Source organism: Podarcis erhardii (genome assembly GCF_964252035.2).
Source record: "Podarcis erhardii genome assembly, chromosome: 1".
Classification (NCBI taxonomy): Eukaryota; Metazoa; Chordata; class Lepidosauria; order Squamata; family Lacertidae; genus Podarcis; species Podarcis erhardii.
The window spans coordinates 32,746,112-32,768,196 of record NC_138497.1 but is presented as its reverse complement, the minus strand read 5'-3'; the positions used below and the strand labels follow the sequence as shown (position 1 = coordinate 32,768,196).

Below are 22,085 nucleotides of genomic sequence, written 5' to 3'. Positions count from 1 at the left end.
CCATGTGAAAAATGAATCTCATATTTTAGCTGCAGTACATTCATTTTCAACTTTGTGTTCTTGTTATAAAAAGGCGCGCCTAGCCATCCCGTTGTTGCGCCCATAACTTAGGTTTAAGGTGCCACTGAGCTCCTAGTTTTCCTATCTCAGTTTCTAACATTGCCCCCGGGGAGCCCACGAGCCTCGCTGAGCACAGAGCTCTGAGTCCTCCTGAGACGCGGCCGGCCTCTTAATAGCCTCCGGAGGGAAAGGGGTGGGCGGGGCTGACTCCAGGAGCAGGTGCGTCTCCTCCTTCCCGGCATCCACTCCGAACGGCGGGGCGGGAGGAAGGCCTCTTATGGCGGCGCCTGGCTGGTGATGACATCAGGAGGCGACGAGTCGCGAAGTTTGGCTCCGCGCGGTGGGGGCGGCTGGGGGTTGCGCGCGGGTTGCCTGGACGCCGGCCAGGGGCCGCTCCTCGCCTGCCTGCCTGCCTGCCTGCCTGCCGGGCCGCCGCGGATGGTAAGCCGAGCAGCGGCTGGAGGGGGGCGGGGAAGGCGGGGCTGGAAGCGGGCCCGAGCCGTCCCTAATTGGCGAGGAGGGCTTCGGGCCTGCCTGCGCCGCCGGCTTCGGGTGCTGCAGCCTGGAAGCGGCGCGCGGCGCGGACTCCCGGAGCCGCTTCCCTTGGTCAGAGCTGCAGCCCTGAAGCACGTGTTTCCCGGGGGTAAACGCCGCTAAGTCCTATGGGACCGAGCGTGACCAGGGTCGCCCTTCGAGTTCTTGGTTAATCCGGAACCCGTCGTGCGAGCCCCCTCGGGATGGAGTTAAACCCCGTTGAACTCAGCGGGATTCAAGTCACAGCAAACGCGATCCGTGTGTGAGCACGAGGTTTTGTTCAGGTTTATTCGAAAGCAAGTCCCCCTGGACTGAGGGGAGGCCCTGTGCCCTGAATGGCAACCTTTAGCATAACCGTCTGTTTAAAGCCCACAATGCAGAAGCTGTTGGTGCTGGGCTGGTGACGAGGGCAATTTTTCATTTAGGTCATCAGAGGGACTTCTGTATCGCATATGGGGAACTTCTGGACCCCTGGAAATAGTAGGACTAGGACTGGTCTTGTTCCTGGTTGTTGCCTTTGCTGGCTGCTGCTGCTGGAACATGAAGCTGGAGGATAACAGGTTTCCCATCCTTGCCCTACGGAAAGAAGCATTAGAGGATTCTGCCAGGCAGTATCAGTTAGTAGTTCATCACAGAGACGATCACTTGAAGGAGGTGTGCCAAAGAAGCTTGGTGAATCTCAGGTTATACTAGTGTGTGTTCACTCCTGGTTGTGTTTGGATGTGTCAGTTATTTTGGAGGTGGAATTCTGAAATGGTTTTAGTGAGAATGGTTGAATCAAACTGGGCTGCAATGAGTATCATGCTGGAACAGATTGGATGTTGTGTTTATGATGATAGAAGAAAGTGTAAAGTCGTGAGGGAGGAGATGGAAGTAGAAGAATGGGCAGATTTTACTTACTCTCTGAATGTCTGGATATTGATGACCCACACTCTACATTAGCCTCAGGAGTTTTGAATATCACCATTGGCTTTGTAGAATTCCATTCAAATATGATAAAAACAATTTGTGTGTTCAGTACACAAAGCAAAGAGAAAATTGCATGTTATTTTATACAAACACTGCTGCACAAGCATGGACTTCAGCAAGGATGTCCTCAACCCTGTTCAGCCTGCCACAAAACATCTCTGGAGTGTCAGGGGAAACCCCACCCCCAGTGTTGAGGATGGTCACCCATATCTCTAATGAGACATTGCAGGGGATGTGGAGAGCTGCACATGATCCCTCTTCAGTTACTCAGCCCAGTTACAGAGAAAAGTGGGGCATTGTGGAAGGACATCAAGCCTTGGTAAGCTGGGAGGGATTGAAGGTGATAAGGTTTTCAGCCTTTACCAGCGATCACAAGATATACCAAAGCTCTGTTTGCCTGGAAGTAAGCCTCATTGAATTGGGACTTACGGTACTTTTGCATAGACAGAATTGTGTTATGAGACTGGAGTTCTGTGATCACTTAGTCAGGAATAAATTCCATGGGCTTTGATCGGAGCCATTTTTGGATTGGGCTGTAGGTAAAACTTTTAACAGAAGAAATGGTTTAGCTATGTGCCCTAGCTACATTATAACATAATGTCAAATGCCTTATCTTTACCACTGGTTGGATACAAAATTCCATAAATATGAGCACCCTAGATCTATGCTTTCCTTTTTTAAAAAAGAGACAAATAGAGGATTTTGGGGGGAAATGTTTCAGGTTGGATCCAAAGAAGTGTGAGGAGACCCTCACTTGCACAACGGGGCTTTCATAGATATTGCTCCCTGCAACACCAAAAAGCTCCTAAGGGTTTAAGAACCTTATGAAATGGCAAGAAGTGGGTGGGGCTCAGGGTACTCACAGAATTTGGCGGCAACTTCCCTTGTATCAAGAGAAGCATCATTCTGCACATGTAAGACCCTTTTGGGTCCAAGTTATAGTACTCTTTGAAACTGTTCTCTAGAATTCAGGATTTCTTTTAAAATACTAGAAAATATGTTTTATTCACATGTCCTAATTGCTTGCCTTTAAAGGTTCAGAATTTACTAAGAGAGGCTTAAATGTAGATCTGTTTTATGGAAAGTTGGATAGTATGTCACAGCATTTGACATCACGACATGTCGCAAGAATGCTCAGCATACTAAATAAACTTCCTTTAGGAGGTGTTAGCTTCTACTGAGTTCTGTTTTTTCTGTCTTTTGGATTCTACCTAGAAATGGATGTCCTGAGGGCTCCATGGAACGACATTGGCAGTACAGTAATGTTAAAATAAATAAAATATAGCTGCTGGCCTTCTTGCTGCCAATCAGCATCATGCAGATTCTGTGTTGTGCATCTGAGTGAGTTCAAAGGAACTGCTGTTACATTTGAGAAGGCTTGGGTAAGTTCTTTTATGATGGAAGGCTGCTCATTTTGTAACTGTTTGAGGACATTATGTATTACCTTGAGCTTGAGGACAGTAACACGCCATTTTTCCACATTGGGGCTAGTAAATAATGGCTTCAATGAGAGAATGAATAAAGAGTTTTGGAATTACCTTTGATGCAGATATTTCAGAAGTTGAGGCTCTCTCAATGTTAACAATTCCCCATTCTAGACTTAGTGATGAACTTCATGATCAGTGAGGTGCACAGTGTGGGTAGGAATTCACATTTTATTTTGTTTGTGTTTTTTCAACAGAAGGCAATTCTGCAATAAAGAGTGTCTGGAACTGACAAAGGGTTACATCTTGAAGAAAGCAAGATGGATAAAAAAGCATTTGAGATGGTGCTTGATGAAATTAGAAAGGTAATTAGTGATTAAACCAATATAACAGAACAGCTCAACTGTAAAAAATGTAAAAACATTAGTCTAGGGAAGAAACTTAATATTGTGCAAATATGTCTTCTATATTCTGTTACAGGAGTTCTGTGTCTTTAACATATAACATTTAAATGGCATATAATGTGCCTTCTTATAAAACCAGTAATAAAACCCAGGATTTTAACAAGAACCCATTGGTCATTGTGTGGCTTCACACATCCCACCACTGCTTTGGTTTCCCTTACATTTTGTTACTCAACAAAGCCCTACTCTGAGTAGAACACTTGAAATTAATGAACCTAAGATAGTCATGTCCATTAACTTCAGTAGGCCTACTTTGAGCAGGGCCAGTGTTGTTTCTAAAGATACTTTAGTGAAACAGAAGCCTCATTTTTGATAGGACTTATTTCATACTAAGTATGGTAGCATTGCAGAATCTTTAGCAGGAATGAATACCTTTTCCATTTTCTTATGGTCAAACCTCCAGGCACCACATACTTCTGGTGGGCAGGGCCAGAGACAAAACTGGGTGGAAGTGTGGGGGGGGGGAGTGCACAGAGCAACTGACTGATTCTTATTTTGTACACTGGGTTACATTTAAGCCATGCAAACATAAAAGGTTTACACACACACACAATGTAATCTAGGGAAGCCAAAGGCATTATCAAAGTTTAAGTACACATTCCAGCCAGGCAGAAGTATCCAAGGAAGCTACAGAGAAGGCCTGGGCCTAAAGTGTGCTACCCTTGCTATATGCTCTTGATTTCCGATAGTTTTACGCCTTCATTACTATAGTTTTGCAAACTAACCTATGGTTTTTTGTGTTTCATAGGCTGTGTTAATGGAATACAAATTGAAAGCTATTGAATATGTACATGGATACTTTTCTAGCGAACAGGTAATGCTGAAGAACAAATAAGCTGTGCAAAGCTCTGGAAAGTATGACAAGGCAACTGTCACTATAGCAGGGGCTCTTCAAGTGTTGTTAGATTGCAACTCCCTTCGTCTTTGGTAGTTGGCCATGCTGGCTGGAACTCTTGGGTGTTGGGAGCTGAACAACAATTGTAGCTTCCTGATCTCTGTGCTGCAGCATGAATAATTCTGCTAAAGGTGCCTTGTTTTTCCGATCAGCTTGGCAGAGTGAGAAGAGTGTAAATGTTGAGTTTCCCCCTCCAATTTAGGGCCCTATCCTGTGAAGCAAGAAAATAGTATATTTATGAAGCCTGATTCTGTGCTCTGCTGAGTATGGGTGAATTTTATGCTCCAGTAGTGGGACTGGGGTCCTTACACCAGGGGTTCTCAGACTCTGTACCACAATGCCCACTTGAGACAGCTGGAAATTACTGAAGTCCACCAGTCACAAAATGGTGGTGCAGGGCAGAGCCAGTCACAAGATGGAGTCAGTTTCTGAGCAGCTGTCAGTTACTGACTTTGGTGGTTTCTACAGTTATCTAATCCACCTATGGAAATTGCTAAATTCTTTACCGCAGTTTTCTTTTCATCAAGGAGCTCAGATGATCAGCCTTCCTCAAGTCATAGTACCGTGAGGTTTTAGGTAGAATCTGCCGATTCAGAGACTCTAAATGGAGAAGTCTTTTTTCTTTCATATTCCCCCCCAATGCTTCTTAAAATATCTTTACTCATTTTCTGTAATTTCTTCTCCTTTTACATTTGTACCTTATTCCCTCCTAACTGACAATTTCGTTCATTATTCCTAAATGTTCCTGTTAGATTCACTGCTTCCTGCTATTTATTATTTATTATTTATTATTAATAATAAGAATTAATAAATATCTCACTTTCTTATTTCCTTCCATAACTCCTCTAGCCCTTTTCCCTCAGAGGATGGAGATCTTCTTTTCCTCCGCCTCCTGCCCCCCCAACTGCCCAAAATGTTTGTCTCCCAGCCACCTTACAATATGCAAGGAGTCACTAATGCTGGCACTGGTCCAACCAAAAGGCTGTGGGATAGCTAGGGGAGACAAGTGAAGAAGCATTGGGCAGGTTGTAGCATCTGAGGTCCACTGTTTGAGAAGTACGGCCTTACAACAAGGTAGATGCTGCCATGAATGTAGCTGCATCTCCATTCAGATTTCAATTACAAAAAAATAGCTTATTAAACAGATTCAAGATTTGGATAACTTTGAAATTCTGTTTCTAAAAATGTTTAATTGTGTGGTACTATTTTAGATTTAAATTTCGTCAAACTGGTTCACAGCTATTAAAGAATCAACAAAAACCATTCCACAAAAGTTTCTGAGAAAACCTTTTTACTTCTAGCTACAAGTGATGTACAAATGTGTGCATTTGTTCAGTGACAGTTTTTACATGAGTGATGAACTGTCGGATTTCTTTCGTTGCAGATTGTTGAATTACTGAGGTACTTTTCTTGGGCTGAACCACAGTTAAAAGCAATGAAGGCATTGCAACATGTAAGTTTTTTCATTGAAGCAGTAGATTTTGTTGAATTGCATTTCTCTGGTCTTATAGCCATAGTAGCATTTACTTGGTTTCCAGCAGCAGGTTTGGATTGGACTGCTCACTCGTTTTATCACCACAGTCCTTAAAGATGACTTCAAATCCTGATTGTGCATGATTCTGACATGCTCACTTTTTGGGGGGCCGTTTAGCCTCCCTGTTCAGCCAATGCTGCGTATTCCATCCTATTCTCCCTTCTTTGTAAAGACTAGCTTGGTCAATATTGAATGTTTCAAATACTGTGGCTTGTATCCAGAGGGATTTCCCTTCCACACCTCCCCCCTGTGTCTGCCAACTTCTCTGGATTTGAGAGGAGTGAGGGAATTGCAGGCAAGTGGAAAAAATTTGGCAGAGTATGGGATATGCAGTGGGGAGGAAGGGGAAGTCCTGTTGCCAAAGCGATGCAACCTTTGTTGTGATCTCATGTACAGTCTGGTGGTAGCTTATGTGTGTTGTGGGGCCTACAGCTGGAAATAACATAATTGTAAATTGTCTGTTCTGCTACAGTGTAGTGGTTAGACCTAGGTGACTTTCAGATTCTCTGCTGTCTTTTCATGCTGTCATTATGAACAAAAGCCTTGTTCAACAAGCTGTTGAAGCATTAGTCTGTACCCAGGTAGCCAGCATTTAGTCCCATCATCTGGAGGCTGCAGTTCCAGTCACCCCTGATCATTGCTTATGCAGGCTGGGAGTGATGGGAGTTGCAGCACAACATCAGGATGGGCACCACACCAGTTACCTTTGATTAGTCTGTGCACTCTGATCCATTTGTTGGTTGCCAAAAACTCAATGATCTTTTTTCTTCTTCATACAATTTGTATACCATTGATTGTAAAAAAACAACCCTTAATGCAGACATGTGAGCCTGCAACTAATGTACGTGAATAGGGATTGCTGAAACTTTCTTTTCTTTCCTTTCTAGAAAATGGTAGCTGTTTCTGCAGCAAAAGTGGTTAACATCCTAAACTGCTTCACTTTTAGCAAAGACAAGCTTATTGCATTAGAACTGTTGGCTTCGTAAGTATTGGCTGTTGATTAGCATTCCATGCAGACTGTTACCGTTAGTACTAGCATATGTCCTTTTGGTGTTTTGGTTTGATGGAGGCTTGAATGGTTAAGATCCTTGACCTCATGGGCTGTGACTGGGGGCGTATCTTCTTGCACTGATAGCTTGTTTGTGTGTATATATTTATATATTACTGGTCCATCTCTTTTCTGCTAAAATTAGCTTTGTTGTTATGATTATGCTGCTGAGGAATATTAAGTAGCACAACAAGCTCTGATAAATACTATTGACTGTATGCATGAGAGCCGCTAACAGTTTCTAAACATAGTGCTTTGTTTTATAGCAATATTATTGATGCTCAGAATTACCGCCTTATTGAAGATCTCTTCAGAACTAGCATGTCTGAGAAGAAGAGATGCAGGAGAATTCTTGAACAGGTATTACCACACGGGTGCATTCATGAAAACCTGGAAGCGCATAGGGACAAAATGCATAGTTTTGGAGGTTTTCAGGACATTGCATGATATTGTACGTATCAAAGAGATTGAGTCTATGGAGAAATTGAGAATTTCTCTGCAAGTTTTGCATTCTCCCTTGAATGTATAATTTGCCCTTGTATTGTCAGTTTGCTCTGCTGCTACTCTGGGGCTGTGGTTCTTCGTTTTAGATCTGTCTGTGGATTTTAAAAGATGCACTACTTCAGTTGCACAAACAAGTATGAGGTAGCTCTATGAGGCATTTCATTGACTGGTCCCTTGATGAGTAGGAATTGAACCTTTGGGCCAAGTTTATGATTTACCTAGTCACAAACACAGCCTATTATAATCTGGAATGCAATACATTGCTGTAATAATAGGAAAGTCAAATGATAAATTCTCATGTTTGAGATAATTCAAAGCAAACAGCTGCAAAAAGCTTAAGGTGTCTCCAGAGCATGGCAGAACATCTCTTCAAAATCCCTAATATGAAACTGCTGCACCACATGACCTTTCCGCCAGGGCGAAGGCCCATGCTAAGTGCAGGATTTCCACGTAAGGACTATGCTAATCCCAGTCCCTGGTGCAAAAAGATGTTCCGCTGGGGTTTATCCATTGGGCCACCATCACCCAGCTCTGCTCTAAGGGAATTATCAGGCCTTAGAGAAGGGGAATGGAGAGGCAGTGGCTTGCGAGAAAAAGCCATCTGGGCTGTACCGAAATGTTCATGATGCCCTTGGAATATGATAGCTTTACCTTTACACCCATTCTTGTGTATTCATAAAGTAGGCTATTTTGCCACCACTCAGTATAGTTGTGTTGGAATCTAATGCTGCCCTTTGTTTTGTTTATATTGCAGGCTTCCAAAGCAGGGTGCAAAGCACCTCACGCTATGATATCTTCCTGTGGCATGATTCCAGGAAACCCTTACCCAAAAGGAAAGCCCAGCCGCATAAATGGAATTTTCCCAGTATGATCTTACTGAATATACTTGTCATTTTCAGTTTGGGGATTGGTGGTGGAATATAAAAGTAGCACTGCTGCAATAAATTGCCCACAAAAATGAAAGAATAACAGCAAGCCTGTCTTCATCAGTATTGGGCAAATAATAAAAACATTTTGTTAAAAAGATAACATAATTCCTAATTTGTTTCTCTTTAGTTAAACAACAACAACAAACAGGCCTAATTACAGAGAATCATATTCTACTTGGAAGTACTAAATTCTACTTGGAAGCGGGTGGCGCTGTGGGTTAAACCACAGAGCCTAGGACTTGCTGATCAGAAGGTCAGGAGTTCGAATCCCTGCAACAGGGTGAGCTCGCATTGCTCAGTCCCTGCTCCTGCCAACCTAGCAGTTTGAAAGCACGTCAAAGTGCAAGTAGATAAATAGGTACCGCTCCGGCGGGAAGGTAAACTGCATTTCCGTGCGCTGCTCTGGTTCGCCAGAAGTGGCTTAGTCATGCCGGCCACATGACCCGGAAGCTGTACGCCGGCTCCCTCAGCCAATAAAGCGAGATGAGCACCGCAACCCCAGAGTTGGCCACGACTGGACCTAATGGTCAGGGGTCCCTTTACCTTTACTTGGAATAATTGGTTTTGAAGAAGAAAATATCCAGTTCCTGTTAAAAGCAGAAAACCCCAAAATCACTCCAATAGTAGTTCTCTTGAGAAGAATTGCACATATATTCTCCCACCATGCAAAGGGGGAGCAGTGCCATGCCCTCCGCATTGGGCATGAGCAGTAGCACCTCCCACTTGTGTCTGCTTTCTTAAAGGGCAAGTGGCTATGGGAAAGGAGCTGTTTCACTTTTAGCTGTTGTGCATCAAGGCATCCTTGCAACCTGGAACCCTGCATGATCAGAGTACTCCAGGTTGCATCAACATTTTTATTGTAAAGTTTTGTGGACCCCCTGAGGGATGTTTTGGGAACCTAAGGGTTCCACAGGACCCTGGTTGAAACCAGTGCCTTAGAACGTGTGGCCTGAAACTTCACTCTGAGAGCATGTTTACTCAGAAAGTGTTCTACTGTATTCAGCGGGTTTACTTCTAAGTGAATGTATAGAATTCTAGCCTTAGTTGCTTAAATGTCACAGAAAATCTTAATTTATTCTGGTGAAGCTGTCTTTCATGGTTCAGTGGGGACGTTTTCCTGATAATGGGTGATAGATAGACAGTTAGAGCTACTCTAAGTATATCCTATCTATCTATCCATCTATATCTGTCTCTTACAAATGTCCCTGTGCTTTCTGTAACCCACATTTGCTTTCCACACAGTAGAGAGCTTGGTCTTTAATAGTGGGTCCTCCTTTTTTCCAGGGGTCACCTGTCAAAAAGGAGAATGAAGACTACACTAATGAAGGCAAGGGAATAGCAGCTCGTATCCTTGGACCATCCAAGCCAGTAGGTTTACAAAATTACATTTTTATAAGCTTCATTATTGGGGTTGCTCCTGTTCTTGAAAACAGAATAGAGTTACTTGGGAGAGAAGTAACAGCAGGGTGAAAATGGTGGAAGAACAAAAAGGGACCGTAATAAAAATAGTTTAAAAGAATGACTTTTGCAAGCTTACAATGTAAAGTTTGGTATTTTTTTTAAGAAAGGAGGAAGGAGCAAAGGAGGTGGTAAAGATAAATTTCCAAATACTGTTTGAATGCAATGAAGGAGAAGAATCAGTGATAGTGCATTGTATCCACAGCTGAACGAATGTCACAGAGTTGGCATAAGCTGACTACTTCTTCCCTGGTCGCCCCCTGAAAATGCTCCTTTGGAGGTTAGGGGACCATCCTGAATTGTGTGGTGGAAGAAGAGGACATTCCAGGAAAAAAACGAGCAGAGACTTTCTTGGATTACTGGCCCAGCTACCGTATTTTTTGCCCTATAGGACGCACTTTTTCCCCTCCAAAAATGAAGGGGAAATCTGTGTGCGTCCTATGGGGCGAATGCAGGCTTTCGCTAAAGCTTGGAGAGCGAGAGGGGTCGGTGCAAACCAGGCTTCAGGAAGCTATCAGCAAGCCTGGGGAGCCCGCAGGAGTTCCCGCAGGGCTCATTAGGCTGCGGATAGCGTGCTGAAGCCGCGGCTGGGTGGGAAATGTTTTTTTTTCTTTATCCCCCCCCAAAAAAAAACCTAGGTGCATCCTATGGGCCGGTGCGTCCTATAGGGCGAAAAATACGGTAGTTCATTTCTGTCTGCAGTGACTGGTACTGGCCCTCAAGTTTCAGACAGGAATCTTTCCCAGTCCTACCTGAAGATTGCAAAAAAGAGTTGAATCTTAGACCTTTTGCATCCAAAGCATGTGATCTGTTTCTAAGGTGCAGCTCTTCCCTACAGTTGGCAAGATCAGAAATTCATGAGTTCAGTTGTTTTGTTCATAGCAGAAGGGTAGTGACTCAAGAAGTCTCAAATGTATCTGAGAGAAGGTTTTCCACCACAGAGTTTAAAGGCAGATAAGTCATATCAATTACTGGTTATTGGGGCATGTTAAAGGCAAACTGCAGTGTAGGCAGTAGGCTTCCAATGCAGAAGTCGAAACTAAGTAAGAAAGCCTGTGAAAATGGTCAGCTGGAATTTTGAGAACTGAGCAAAATGCCACCTCCCTTCGAAATATTTCAGTAGTGAAAAAAACAATATATAATTTCTGCTACAAAATGAGGGGGGATTTACCGTTGCCTTTGCAATAGATTAATGTGTAGATGTTCAGTTTTGACAAACTCTTGTCCCTCTTGTTTAGGCCCCAGCAACATACAATCCACACAAGCCTGTTCCTTATCCTATCCCTCCTTGTCGACCACATGCAACCATTGCACCAAGTAAGCCCATCCTTCCTGTTTGTTTTCTGTGATCATTTCCCCTTTATACTGTGGAAGAATTTTCACATTCTCTATGGGCATTACCCTCAGTTATTTTCTTAAATATATGCTTCGGATCTCTTACTGTTTACACTATTTGCATGATGGAGTAAAATTCAATGACTTTCATAGCTCTCCTCTGAATTTTGTCCAACTTGTTAATGTCCTTAAGTTGTGATGTTTGCAGCTCAAAACAATTCTCCATAGATAATTCTATACCTTTTGAGTCTTGGAGCTGATTCTCCTACTCATTTCTGCTTCCTACCCACTCTAAAACAATCCCTTATGCATACTTTATTGACTCTTAATGAGTAATTAAACTGAAAGAATAGTTCCTGCTTTGTTTTTTGAAAAATCAGGAGCAGTGAAAGAAAAATGAGATTTCTGAAATATTGGGGCGCAGTTGCTTGCAGGGTTTGGACACTTGGGTGGGACAGCAGAAATCCACTTTGCTGCTAGTATTTGACACCTTATACCTGCCTTTTCATCGTTTCTAATCTTAAATGTGGGGAATTTCAGCTGAATACTTAATGAATCTTTAATCTGTTAAAGGAATACTGAAAGCTCAGGATTTTTTTGCAGGGGGTGGGGAGTAACCTTTTAAATTAACTAGTTTAGCTTTGAAAGCTCAGGATTCTGTGACTGCTTCAGAATTCAGCGTAAGGTGATATTCCGCATGCAGTTTCAACCGTTCAAACAACTTGCTATATTTATTTCTTCATTTAAAACAACTGCCTTCTTTCACAAAGCCAATTCAAGGTTTACGTAAGAGCACATCATACCAGAAGTATAAAAAAAAAAAAAAGAGTATCAACTTAAAATATTATCAGATATCTCAGCCATGGAGGTAAACGTTACTAAAATAACGTAACGGGGTTCAGAAAGCAATGAACAAGCCTTTCAGAACAGCTGTGTCTCTGCCAGGCATTTACAACAACAAAGTGTTGGGATCTGATGAATCTCTCTTTGAGAGGATGCTTCCTGAAGTATGTGCTTCTGCCTGCTCCAGGTAGCTGCCCATCATAACTCATTGGCAGTGATATCTGGACAAGGGTAGAAAATAACTTATGGAAGAAGGCAGCCCTTAAAGTATTGGGTTTACTGATACGCTGTTTGGAGATGACCTGTGAAACTTCATTACACCATCTTTGTCTGCCTTCCGTTTTCTTTTACGTAGGTGCTTACAACAATGCTGGTCTTGTTCCACTGGCCAATGTCATAGCTCCAGGCTTGCCAGCTCCACCACCATATGCTTCTAGTCATGTAGGAACAGGTAAAGCAAGAACCCTACGAAAGCCCCATGTGTCCTGGTTACACACCAGCGTCACCAATAGCTGGGAGAGTCTGTGCCGATGTCTTGGGCCGCAAGCCTGCTCTTGACAACTAGCAAGTCACTGTCAGGCTCTCTCCCTCCCAGTAATAGTTTCTGCAGGGTGGGAAGTGTGAAGAGATTTGCTTCAGAATGGGCTTGAGCAGGGGGTAGCCACCATAATACCCTCCAAGTGTTGTTGGACTACAACTCCCATCATCCATGACCATTGGTCACGCTGGCTGGGGCTGATGGGATTTGTAGTCTATCTGTCACAGGTAGGCAGGAGTGAGAGGAGTGGCCTGGGGTGGAGGGGAAGGCCTCCCATCTCTCAAGGCATGATGATTGTTAAAATGAAAACAATGAAAAGGAGTTGTTTTTTTAACAGCTTGGTAGTATCAAAAGAAGGGACGCGGGTGGCGCTGTGGGTTAAACCACAGAACCTAGGACTTGCTGATCAGAAGGTCGGCGGTTCGAATCCCCGTGACGGGGTGAGCGCCCGTTTCTCGGTCCCTGCTCCTGCCAACCTAGCAATTCAAAAGCACGTAAAAGTGCAAGTAGATAAATAGGTACTGCTCCGGCGGGAAGGTAAACGGCGTTTCCGTGCGCTGCTCTGGTTCGCCAGAAGCGGCTTAGTCATGCTGGCCACATGACCCGGAAGCTGTACTTCCCTCGGCCAATAAAGCGAGATGAGCACCGCAACCCCAGAGTCGGTCACAACTGGACCTAATGGTCAGGGGTCCCTTTACCTTTACCTTTAGTATCAAAAGAATTCTGTTTTCACCTCATTAATTATGTTCTTTATGTAGAAAATGAAGAGCTTTCCAATCAGACAAAATCTTCCCAAAGCCAAGGTAAGCTGTCCACTTGCAGAGACAAGCTGTAGCTGTAGAAACTTAAATGCATGTGTTTGTGAGGATAAACATTATTAATTCTGCTGAATGCTGCTTTTTTAAAAAAATAAATCCATTTGTATTTGAATAGCAGCAAATGTTAAGGTAAGCTACTTACTATGTTCCTGAGTGTTGGGGTTTTTTAACCAGTTGCTTAGAAATTCTTTTTCTGATGTTATATCTAAACCCAGCACTAAATTCATAAGTGTATGTCATGCTGAGGTACAGAAAAAACAAGTACCTTTCTTAGCCCAAATTGTTAGATACATAAAACTTTGGCATGCGAAAAAATTCACTGCTGTTGTCTAGACTTGCTAAATTTTGATGAAATAATATTTAATTAAAAGCTACTATCGTTATCTGCTTTTGAGCACTGTTGAATAATTACAATGGAAGCACTTCAGATCCTATGTTTCTATGTATAATTTGGTGGTCCCTGTGAGAGAACTTAGCTTCATTGATAATAGTGAATTCTAAATACTTAATGGAACAGACAATAAATGTGGACCCTAAAGCAGTATTGTGTTAACATTTTGCAATATTTGAGGGTGGGGGAGGAGGAGGTGGTTTTTACAGTTCAACTCATAAGTTAAAAGTATTTGTTTATCACAAGGGGACAAAAAAACTAGTACCCAGTTGAATTTCTTGTATTTAATTTAGGTAGGAGCTTCAAGTTTCTTCCCTTCCCAGGAAATGCTAATAGCCTCATTTCAGCTTAATCACTTTTGGTTTAACAGGAAATAAACATTGGGGTGGTGGTGGGGAAAACATGCATAAAACATGTACCTTCCTGACAGTAATATAAGCTACTTCCTCTTTCATTTGTTATTCCCAAAGCCCTTTACTGTGGTAGAAGCTCAAGTCTTCCATGAGCTTGGGGCACAGTGCTGCTTTGCATGCTATCTCAGAAGTCAGTGGTAACTGTTCAACATACAGTGTAGTGCAAAAAAAGACTCTGGAACATCAGGTTAGTGGGGGCAGAACCTGCTCCCTACGACCTGAACGGCAGCCTGTACTATAGCATTTCACTTACTGCCAAAGAAGCGAATGACTGCTATTCTCATCTTTGGCAGAGAAATAACAAGGTACACAATTGAAATAATGGCCAAATCTACTGAAGTTTCCATTTTTACAGCCCCCGCCCCCCCAAATGAGTGAGCACATTGAGTCTCCATGCCCGGAGTAGAGAGTGAATGTCAGCAGTTTTGATGCTACCAAAGCAAACTTCAACTAATGTAAAACGTTTTTGACATAGCCTTGCAGGAAAATTGGAAAGCATTGGTGACAGCAATGGCTGCAATTGCTTAGTAAGATTCCTATAAAGAAAGAGAAGTTGCTTGCTTTTTCTCCCTATTTAGCAGAACTAGTCAAAGGTATGTTTCATCACCTAGTTGCTTATCAACTACTGCAGCACCTTTACCCAGAACTAATGGCCAGCTCCCTATCTTCACCCCCACTATGCTTTTCCATGTAATATTGTTTTTCCTTTCCTGTTAAAACTCCCACATTTCTCAAGTGTTGCGAGTGCAGCATAACCACTTAGGACTTTTGAGTGCCTTCTGCAAGCAATTCTATTTTCAATAGTAGTATGTAGAATTTAGTAACTGAAATTAGGTTTGCGCATCTATTTAAAATATTTATAATCTGCCCGTCATCTAAATAATCCCAGAGCACTTCACAGCACACATTTTGTTCTTATTGAAACACAAAACTTGCTTGAAAAAGTATGTTCAGATTAAATTTGCTGCCATTCATCCTCAAAAATTGCTATCCTGACAAATTCTGCTTAACCACAGAAAGTGGAGAGGACACCTATTTCCAGGGAGAGGAGGAGATTCAATGAAGCACGAGTGTCCCTAAGGCATAGCTGTCAAAGTTTCCCTTTTTTTAAGGGAAATTCCCTTATTCCGAATAGGAAATAAGAAAAGGGGAAAGTTGACAGCTATGCCCTAAGACTGCCTCCTAATTTCTTAACAGTAGTTAATAAGGAGTATTATGTCTGCCCCAGCCTTGTCTTGAAAAACTAGGAATTTGAAGTAAGAGAATGTGTATTGTATGCCTAAGGCAGGTTTTGGGAACCTTTGACCCTCCAGATGCTACTAGACTACAACTCACAGCATCCCTAACCATTGGCCATGCTGTCTGGGGCTGATGTACAACAACTGGAGGGCCAAAGGTTCACCAGCCCTGGTCCAAAGTAAATCAATAAGTTGTATATGAATGTACTCATTTGCATTCCTCCTTTTAGTCCTGATATGTAAGGCTAACTAGACACCGGAAGGTACAGCAACAGGAGACACAGACAAATGAGGGACCACTGACAATATATTGCTGGGTGACACTACCTGGGATAGCAGGAGATAGATGGGCCAATATGGCATGATGACTTCCTAAACATAAGAACTCCTTGCAGATTTGCCTGTATTTCTGAAAATATTTTTTAGAAAAAAGATGGCTAAATATAATTTTAAAACTAAGAGAGGCTGAAATCCAGCTAGTTCTGATACCAAGAATAAAATGTGTTGTGAATAATTTTGCTCTTCTGATGAAGCTAGTACAAAAGGGCAGGGCTTATTTCTCAGTACTAGTCCTGCTTGCTAGTTGTCTGGCAACACATCTGGTAACCTATCCAATATTTATTATATGCATAGGAGAAAAATGGACATCATATTTGGTTAAAATGAATGGCGGGCATTAATTTTTAAAATAACCATATAGTTAAACTGACAGCAGCGATCATGGGATATGAAAGTGAAACTGGTATTTATATTTGCTTGTCCTACAGTTATTCTTTAACAATGCAAAGAACAATAAATGAGCTAGTGTTTTGTGTCTCATTTTGCATACCATTTTACTTCTTGCAAGTTATGGTGGTAGCATCTTTTATTTTGCTGTTGTGTAAACTGTGTTACAATGCATTCATGTTGAATACAAACATTTCTGCTAGTTTCCAAGAATTCTTACCGGTTTTGTTTCTTTCCAGCTTTTGCTACACAAACGAATCATCTCTTTACACCTCATGGTTCTAACCCTGCTGCTACTCCAGCCCCAACCCCATCATCTGTTAAGGCAATAAGCCACTCGTCGGCACTTGCATCGCCAACCATCCCAGGGATAAGCATGTCCACCCCTGTCCTTCCTGCCTTCTCTGGGCAGGTTATCTCTTCGGTCCACCCATCACAGCCATCAACTCCCACCCCTACTGTCATCAAATCCCATTCGCTGCCTGGTGTTCCTGCCACATCTGCTCATTGTGCTACCTCTGCTCCCCTCCCTTCAACTTTTTCTGGGCTGGCTTCCGTGCTGCCTGCCACAGCAGCTCCACAGGGGCTCTCCACGCCATGTGCCACTCCTGTCCCGAGCGAAGGTTTTGCATCCGCTTCTACACCATTTGCCAGCCTGCCCTTTTCCGCTGCATCTGTCACTGCCTCAGCTAATAACCCTAATTCATTGTCATCTGCTTTTGCTGGCCTTCCTTTGTCCTTGACCCCCACTCCTCAAGGGATAGCTAGTCCCCTTCCGTCCACCATTGCTGGTTCTCCTGCCACTAGCCTGCCTTGCCCACTTAACTTGCCCAACCCACTCCTGTCGGTCTTGAAGGGATTCCTGTCTGTAAACGATAGCTCAATAATGAATTCAGCTGGGCTGCCTTCGGCTGTGACGGCTGAGCTTGCCTCTCTATCTGGTCTTGCCAGCCAGAATTCGGAAGCCCCCTCTTCGTCCGGTAACAAATGTTACACTCCAACTGCTACCTCTGCCCTCCAGCACCCTTCCACTTCAGGGCTGTCCATTTTCCCAGGGCTTCCATCTCAGCCTGGGGTTAACAGTAGCGCAACACCCCCAACGCAGTCCCCTTTAACTGCAGGGCCGTCCTCCATTATGCCCATCAGTTGTGTTTCCTCAGCTGCTCATGCCCATTGCCCAAGTCCTGCTAATCCCGAACAGCAGGCCTCATCTGCACCAGCTGCCACAGCAATTCCTGCGCTGGTCAAAACTGAGCCCACCAGCCCTACAATTTCAGGTTTCAAAGGCCCTTCCCATTCTTCCGGACCTTCTCATAGCACTTCAGGCTTGTCAGCACTTGGCCATGTATATACCTCCACTAGTTCCTTGCCAGGCAGTTCCCTGAATCCAGCACTCTCTAGCCTCTCCTCCTTGAGCTCTTCTCTCAACAGCTCTCCTTCCATCGCCCCGCATGGCTCATCTGCTCCTATAGCCCCAGTATATAACGCACTTCCTCCATTCACTTCACTGGCCAGCAGTTTTGCTTTTGCCGGCAACCCAGCACTTACCCCAACGGGGTCTCTCTTGCCCATTCCACCTACGACCACATCAGGCATTCCTGCTCCCCATGTGAGCTCTGCGACCAGTGCCCTCCCGACGCTCATCGCTTCAGCGGCTGCTCCAGCTCCCCCATTCCCCCTCAACTTGTGCAGCGCCGTCCCTTCGCTGTTTTCTGTTCCTCAAGTACCTCTAGGCTCATGCAGCTCATCCTTCCCTCCTTTCCCTGTCTCTAACACTCCCTCTGTCACTCCTGCTCTCCCTTCTTTCCCTGGGCTCCAGGCATCTTCTACAGTAGCAGCAGTTGCACCACTGCCGGCAGCTGCCACAGCCCCATCTCCGGCTCCAGTGCTGCCAGGGTTTGCCTCGGCCTTTAGCTCAAACTTCAACTCTGCACTGGTTGCACAGGCCGGGTACGTTGTTGCTCCAAGAGGTCAGGGGGTCTCTTTGGCAAATTGTTGATTATCTTTAATGGTAGTTGTGAAGTTTTAAACATAAGGATAATGAAGTATTGATAACTTGTTTTGAATACCCCGTTTCTTAGCTCTCTGTGTTGCAGGCTAAATTTTTTCAACGTGGGCAGAGACCTGTCTATAAGTTTGTAATTTCCTTTTAAACCTACCCTACTAACTTGATAAGTACTGAATGTCTTCCTGCTAGAGGATATATGGCTCTTAAATTTGTACTAGGTTCTTTGAGAGAAGTCCTAAAGTAAGAACCGACAAATACGGCACTGGGCTGTATTTTACACATATCTGTTGCCTGAGGTAATCAAATTCCAAATATCAGACATTGGCAAAACAATTTCCACATGCAGAATCCCTCTTGGCAAAATGATAACTGGTCTGTTCAGTGCTTGGGCGCACAAATTTGTGTATACAGTATTTAAATTGTAAGTTACATTCCACATAGTGCTAAGGTGAACATTCAGTTTGAGCAAGGCTTTCTCCTTGCACAATCAGATGTTCTTCCCTACCTCTTCTCCCCCTAAATTGGTTCTGAGGGTTTGCCCAACCCCCCAGAGCAGATTTGGGGAAAGTATGGGATGTGCAAGGAAAGAGGAGGGAACATTCTGTTGTGCTAGTGCCAATCCTTGCACTAATGCAACTATTTAGTTGTATACGACCTTATGATCATAGCATAGAATCTAATCACTATAAAACACTTTTGAATTTTGTGTATTAAATTGTTGCCGCAGTGTCTGGAGTTGAACATGTTCCACCTCTGATTCTTTTAGCCTGACTTCTGGGCTTCAGGCCCCTGGAAATACAGTTTTCCCTGGACTCCTCTCTCTTCCTGGCATCCCTGGACTTGCCCAGAGTGCTACACAGTCTTCCCTGCAGGAACTTCAGCACAGTGCAGCTGCACAGTCTGCATTACTGCAGGTAAATACAGAACATGCTAAAGGTTCCAATGCCTACAATGATAATCAGTTAAGGAGATGTCTGCAAATGTATATGCATGCTTTATTCTGGTTAGACCAGAACTTGGGTACTAGATTATAGGAACTAGGGAAGGAAAATCTGGGCTCATTTTATATTAGCAGAGTGGGGTCAGAAGGGCTCTTGCAAGAATCTTAGTCCCCAGCCTCAGACGTGCCATCCAGATGTCTTTTGAGCCTTTTGTGGTTAACTAGCCACTTCTAACAGGTTTCTTCTATAACTATGAGGATAAAGTATGCTATTAAAATGAAAGTGGCATTCCACACACATACACACACACCGATTTTGTGACAACTCTGATTATTACAAGCTCTGTAATGCTTGCAGTCATTTATGCCTCAGTGTGTTTTATCCATCACATGAAACATTCATTTACTTTCATAGCGTTTATATCCTGCTTTACCCCACGCGCAGGGCAGCTAATAGCAAAACTACCAATCCAACTCAATTAAAATTCTAGATAAGTGGCGATGAAATCTATGTTTTCAGGGTTGTGAGAGTCTGAAAATGCAAAATAAATTTATTCAAACATGTAGATTGTTTTGTTTGCTAATAAATTAGTTTAAAACAATCTTCCGTAATCATCCTTATTTAGAAATTCTAAAATTTGCATAAACTAAATAGGTTAAGAACCAAGTATGCAAATATAAACAAACTAAAAGGAGCAAGGGCCCTGCTTGTGGTCTTCTTTTAAACATACTATTTTGTTTTGTTTTGTTTTGCTTTAAAGGCACACACTGCGTCTGCTCTGGAGAACTATGCATCCCAACCAGATGGTTTTACTACATATCCCCCTGCACCAGGAACACCTGGAGCCCCCTTTTCCTTACAGGCAAGTCTTCCCCAGAGTGGATGGCAATAAAGAGCATCTGTTTCACCTGCAGAGAAATCGCTCCTTGAAGAAAGCAGTGATGGAAGTCCCTGATGATGCTTCCATTGAAGGCTTTTGGGGGGCGGGCGGGGAGGAAGGGATACATGGACTTCAGTGTGTAGCACTCAAGAGGAAGAGAAGAGGATTCGACGTAACTGTTATTTCCAGGCTACAAAAAACTGGACTGTTTTTTAAAAAACTTTTTATCAGTAATACAAAGCACTGACAATTTTCTATTCCCTTGTAAGTAGATGAGGTTGAGAGCCTTTGGACCCTCATAGGATCTTTTAAAAATGCAGATATTATTGATCCTTCTTTTAAACTAATAATTTGCTGTGGTATCCGTGTCACACGTTCTCCTCAGGATTTATTTTCTGCAATGCATGTTGTATGTGTAATTGATAAAAAGGAAATGTAGATCAGGCTCCCTCTTCGCACATGCTCAGACAATACTCTCTTCAAGTATTAGATCTTGTGTGTCTGCGAAACACCATTCATTGTCATCCTCTGATCCCTCTGCCTTTTGTATTATTTTTACTGCCTTTCCCATCCAGATCCGCTCAGATAATCGTCACTGGAAGTAGTAATATTTATCAACTTGAGCTTATTCTTTACACCTGCATGCATCCTACCATCTATCAGTATTTCTTCACTTTTCTAGGATGCCAGGAATACTGCCATATATAGATAGATTGGGTTTTTTTAAAAGAATCTTTATGCAAGACCAGATTTGAGAGTACAATTCTTTTAGGTCATGTAAGAGATCATGGTTTGCATTCTGTAATTAACTTGTATTTTGTGTCCCGTTCATGGCAATGGCTCCAATGCATCAATTATATATCAAATGTTGCCTAAAATGTCGAAGACCTGCTGATTTGTGAACCAGGTTTCCTTTTTCCATTCTTTTTTTTGGGTGGGGGTGGGGTGGGGTGGGGTGGGGAGTAAGAAGAGAACTAGCTTATAATGCTGTACTGTGGATAAGAATGAATTCTGTGGTTAAATTCTGAAAATGTAAATCTATGAAACATATACACAAAATAAGAATTGTACAAATGAATGAAACTGGGTTTTGCTTCTCCCAATTACACTCCAGGTTACAGATACCAATATAAGACAAAAAGTTTAAAGAGTTTATGCAACACAAAATAGGCTCTTGCTATATTAATGAAGTGCTCTATACTGTTTAGCATCTATAGCGATGAGTGGAAAAAGCCACAATATTATATCTTTTTAAGAAAGTATTGATCATGTTCTAGAACTACAGTAGAGATGATACTTGATTTTGTGTTTTTAATGTGAACTCTAGGTAAGAATATCTTGCTGTGCATAGCTTAACATCCCTTTTTTCTAAAGATGGGAGTCTACTGGAAGGTAGAGCCTTTCCACAAATGAACAGGCATGAAGAACACTAATGTGTGTGTGTATATATATCTGTATTTTTATAAACTTTTTAAATAACAAAATGTGTAGCAATGGTACACAAGTTTCTAAAGTAGACCTGAATAAAAAGAAATCTTTACAAAACTTATGTCTTACATAAACACATCCATGTGAGGTGATTTAACTTAAGGCAAATAGTGTGTACTGTATATAGTTTTTGAGGCAGCAGGGCCCTGTAAAACACAGAAATTCATTGGAGAGTATTAAAAAGAGAAGAGCTTGAAGAGGTGAGCTTCTGATTATGTTGTGGAGGTAAGTGCCCAGACTGGAATGAAGTGAAATTTTATGGGCTGTGTGAAGCAGCCACAGCTGAGATTTTAACAATCTCCAACAGCTGAAATATTTCAGGATACAAAATATTACACATTTTGAAGGAGAGAGATACAAATCTCCCAGGCTTTTCTTTTAATTGTAGCATATGTAACAAGCCATTTTCTGGGTGGTGTAGATGGGTAATGCATTTATAGAATACCCAGGAATCGTGAATTTAGAATGCACAATTTCCCTGGTTCCTTAGCCTCCCAAGACAACATATGGGCAACATTTTGTTATCCCATATGGACAAATGAGCAGGTTAGAAGCCACATAGGGATCCTCTGTAACTCTACCCCCAGTTTCTTTGCCTCTCTAAGAAAATGAGGGTTTCTTCCATTAATTCAAAGTCTATTTGTGGA

At 42.7% G+C, this 22,085-nt stretch overlaps 1 protein-coding gene across 2 annotated transcripts; it reads left to right on the top strand.

Annotated features, from left to right (window-relative positions):
* Positions 1-378: 378 nt before the first annotated feature.
* Positions 379-21,495, top strand: PROSER1 (proline and serine rich 1). Of its 2 annotated transcripts, none has more exons than XM_081859533.1 (14): positions 379-501; positions 3,245-3,352; positions 4,200-4,265; positions 5,731-5,799; positions 6,768-6,862; positions 7,195-7,288; positions 8,187-8,297; positions 9,646-9,729; positions 11,058-11,136; positions 12,353-12,448; positions 13,294-13,338; positions 16,361-18,071; positions 18,896-19,043; positions 19,831-21,495. In XM_081859533.1, exons 2-14 carry the CDS (start codon positions 3,308-3,310, stop codon positions 19,960-19,962), a joined length of 2,775 nt encoding a protein of 924 aa, XP_081715659.1. In that variant the 5' UTR covers positions 379-501; positions 3,245-3,307; the 3' UTR covers positions 19,963-21,495. The 2 variants fall into 2 exon arrangements, with proteins under 2 accessions (XP_081715659.1, XP_081715658.1); XM_081859532.1 differs by lacking the exon at positions 379-501 and adding an exon at positions 2,807-2,945.
* Positions 21,496-22,085: the final 590 nt, after the last annotated feature.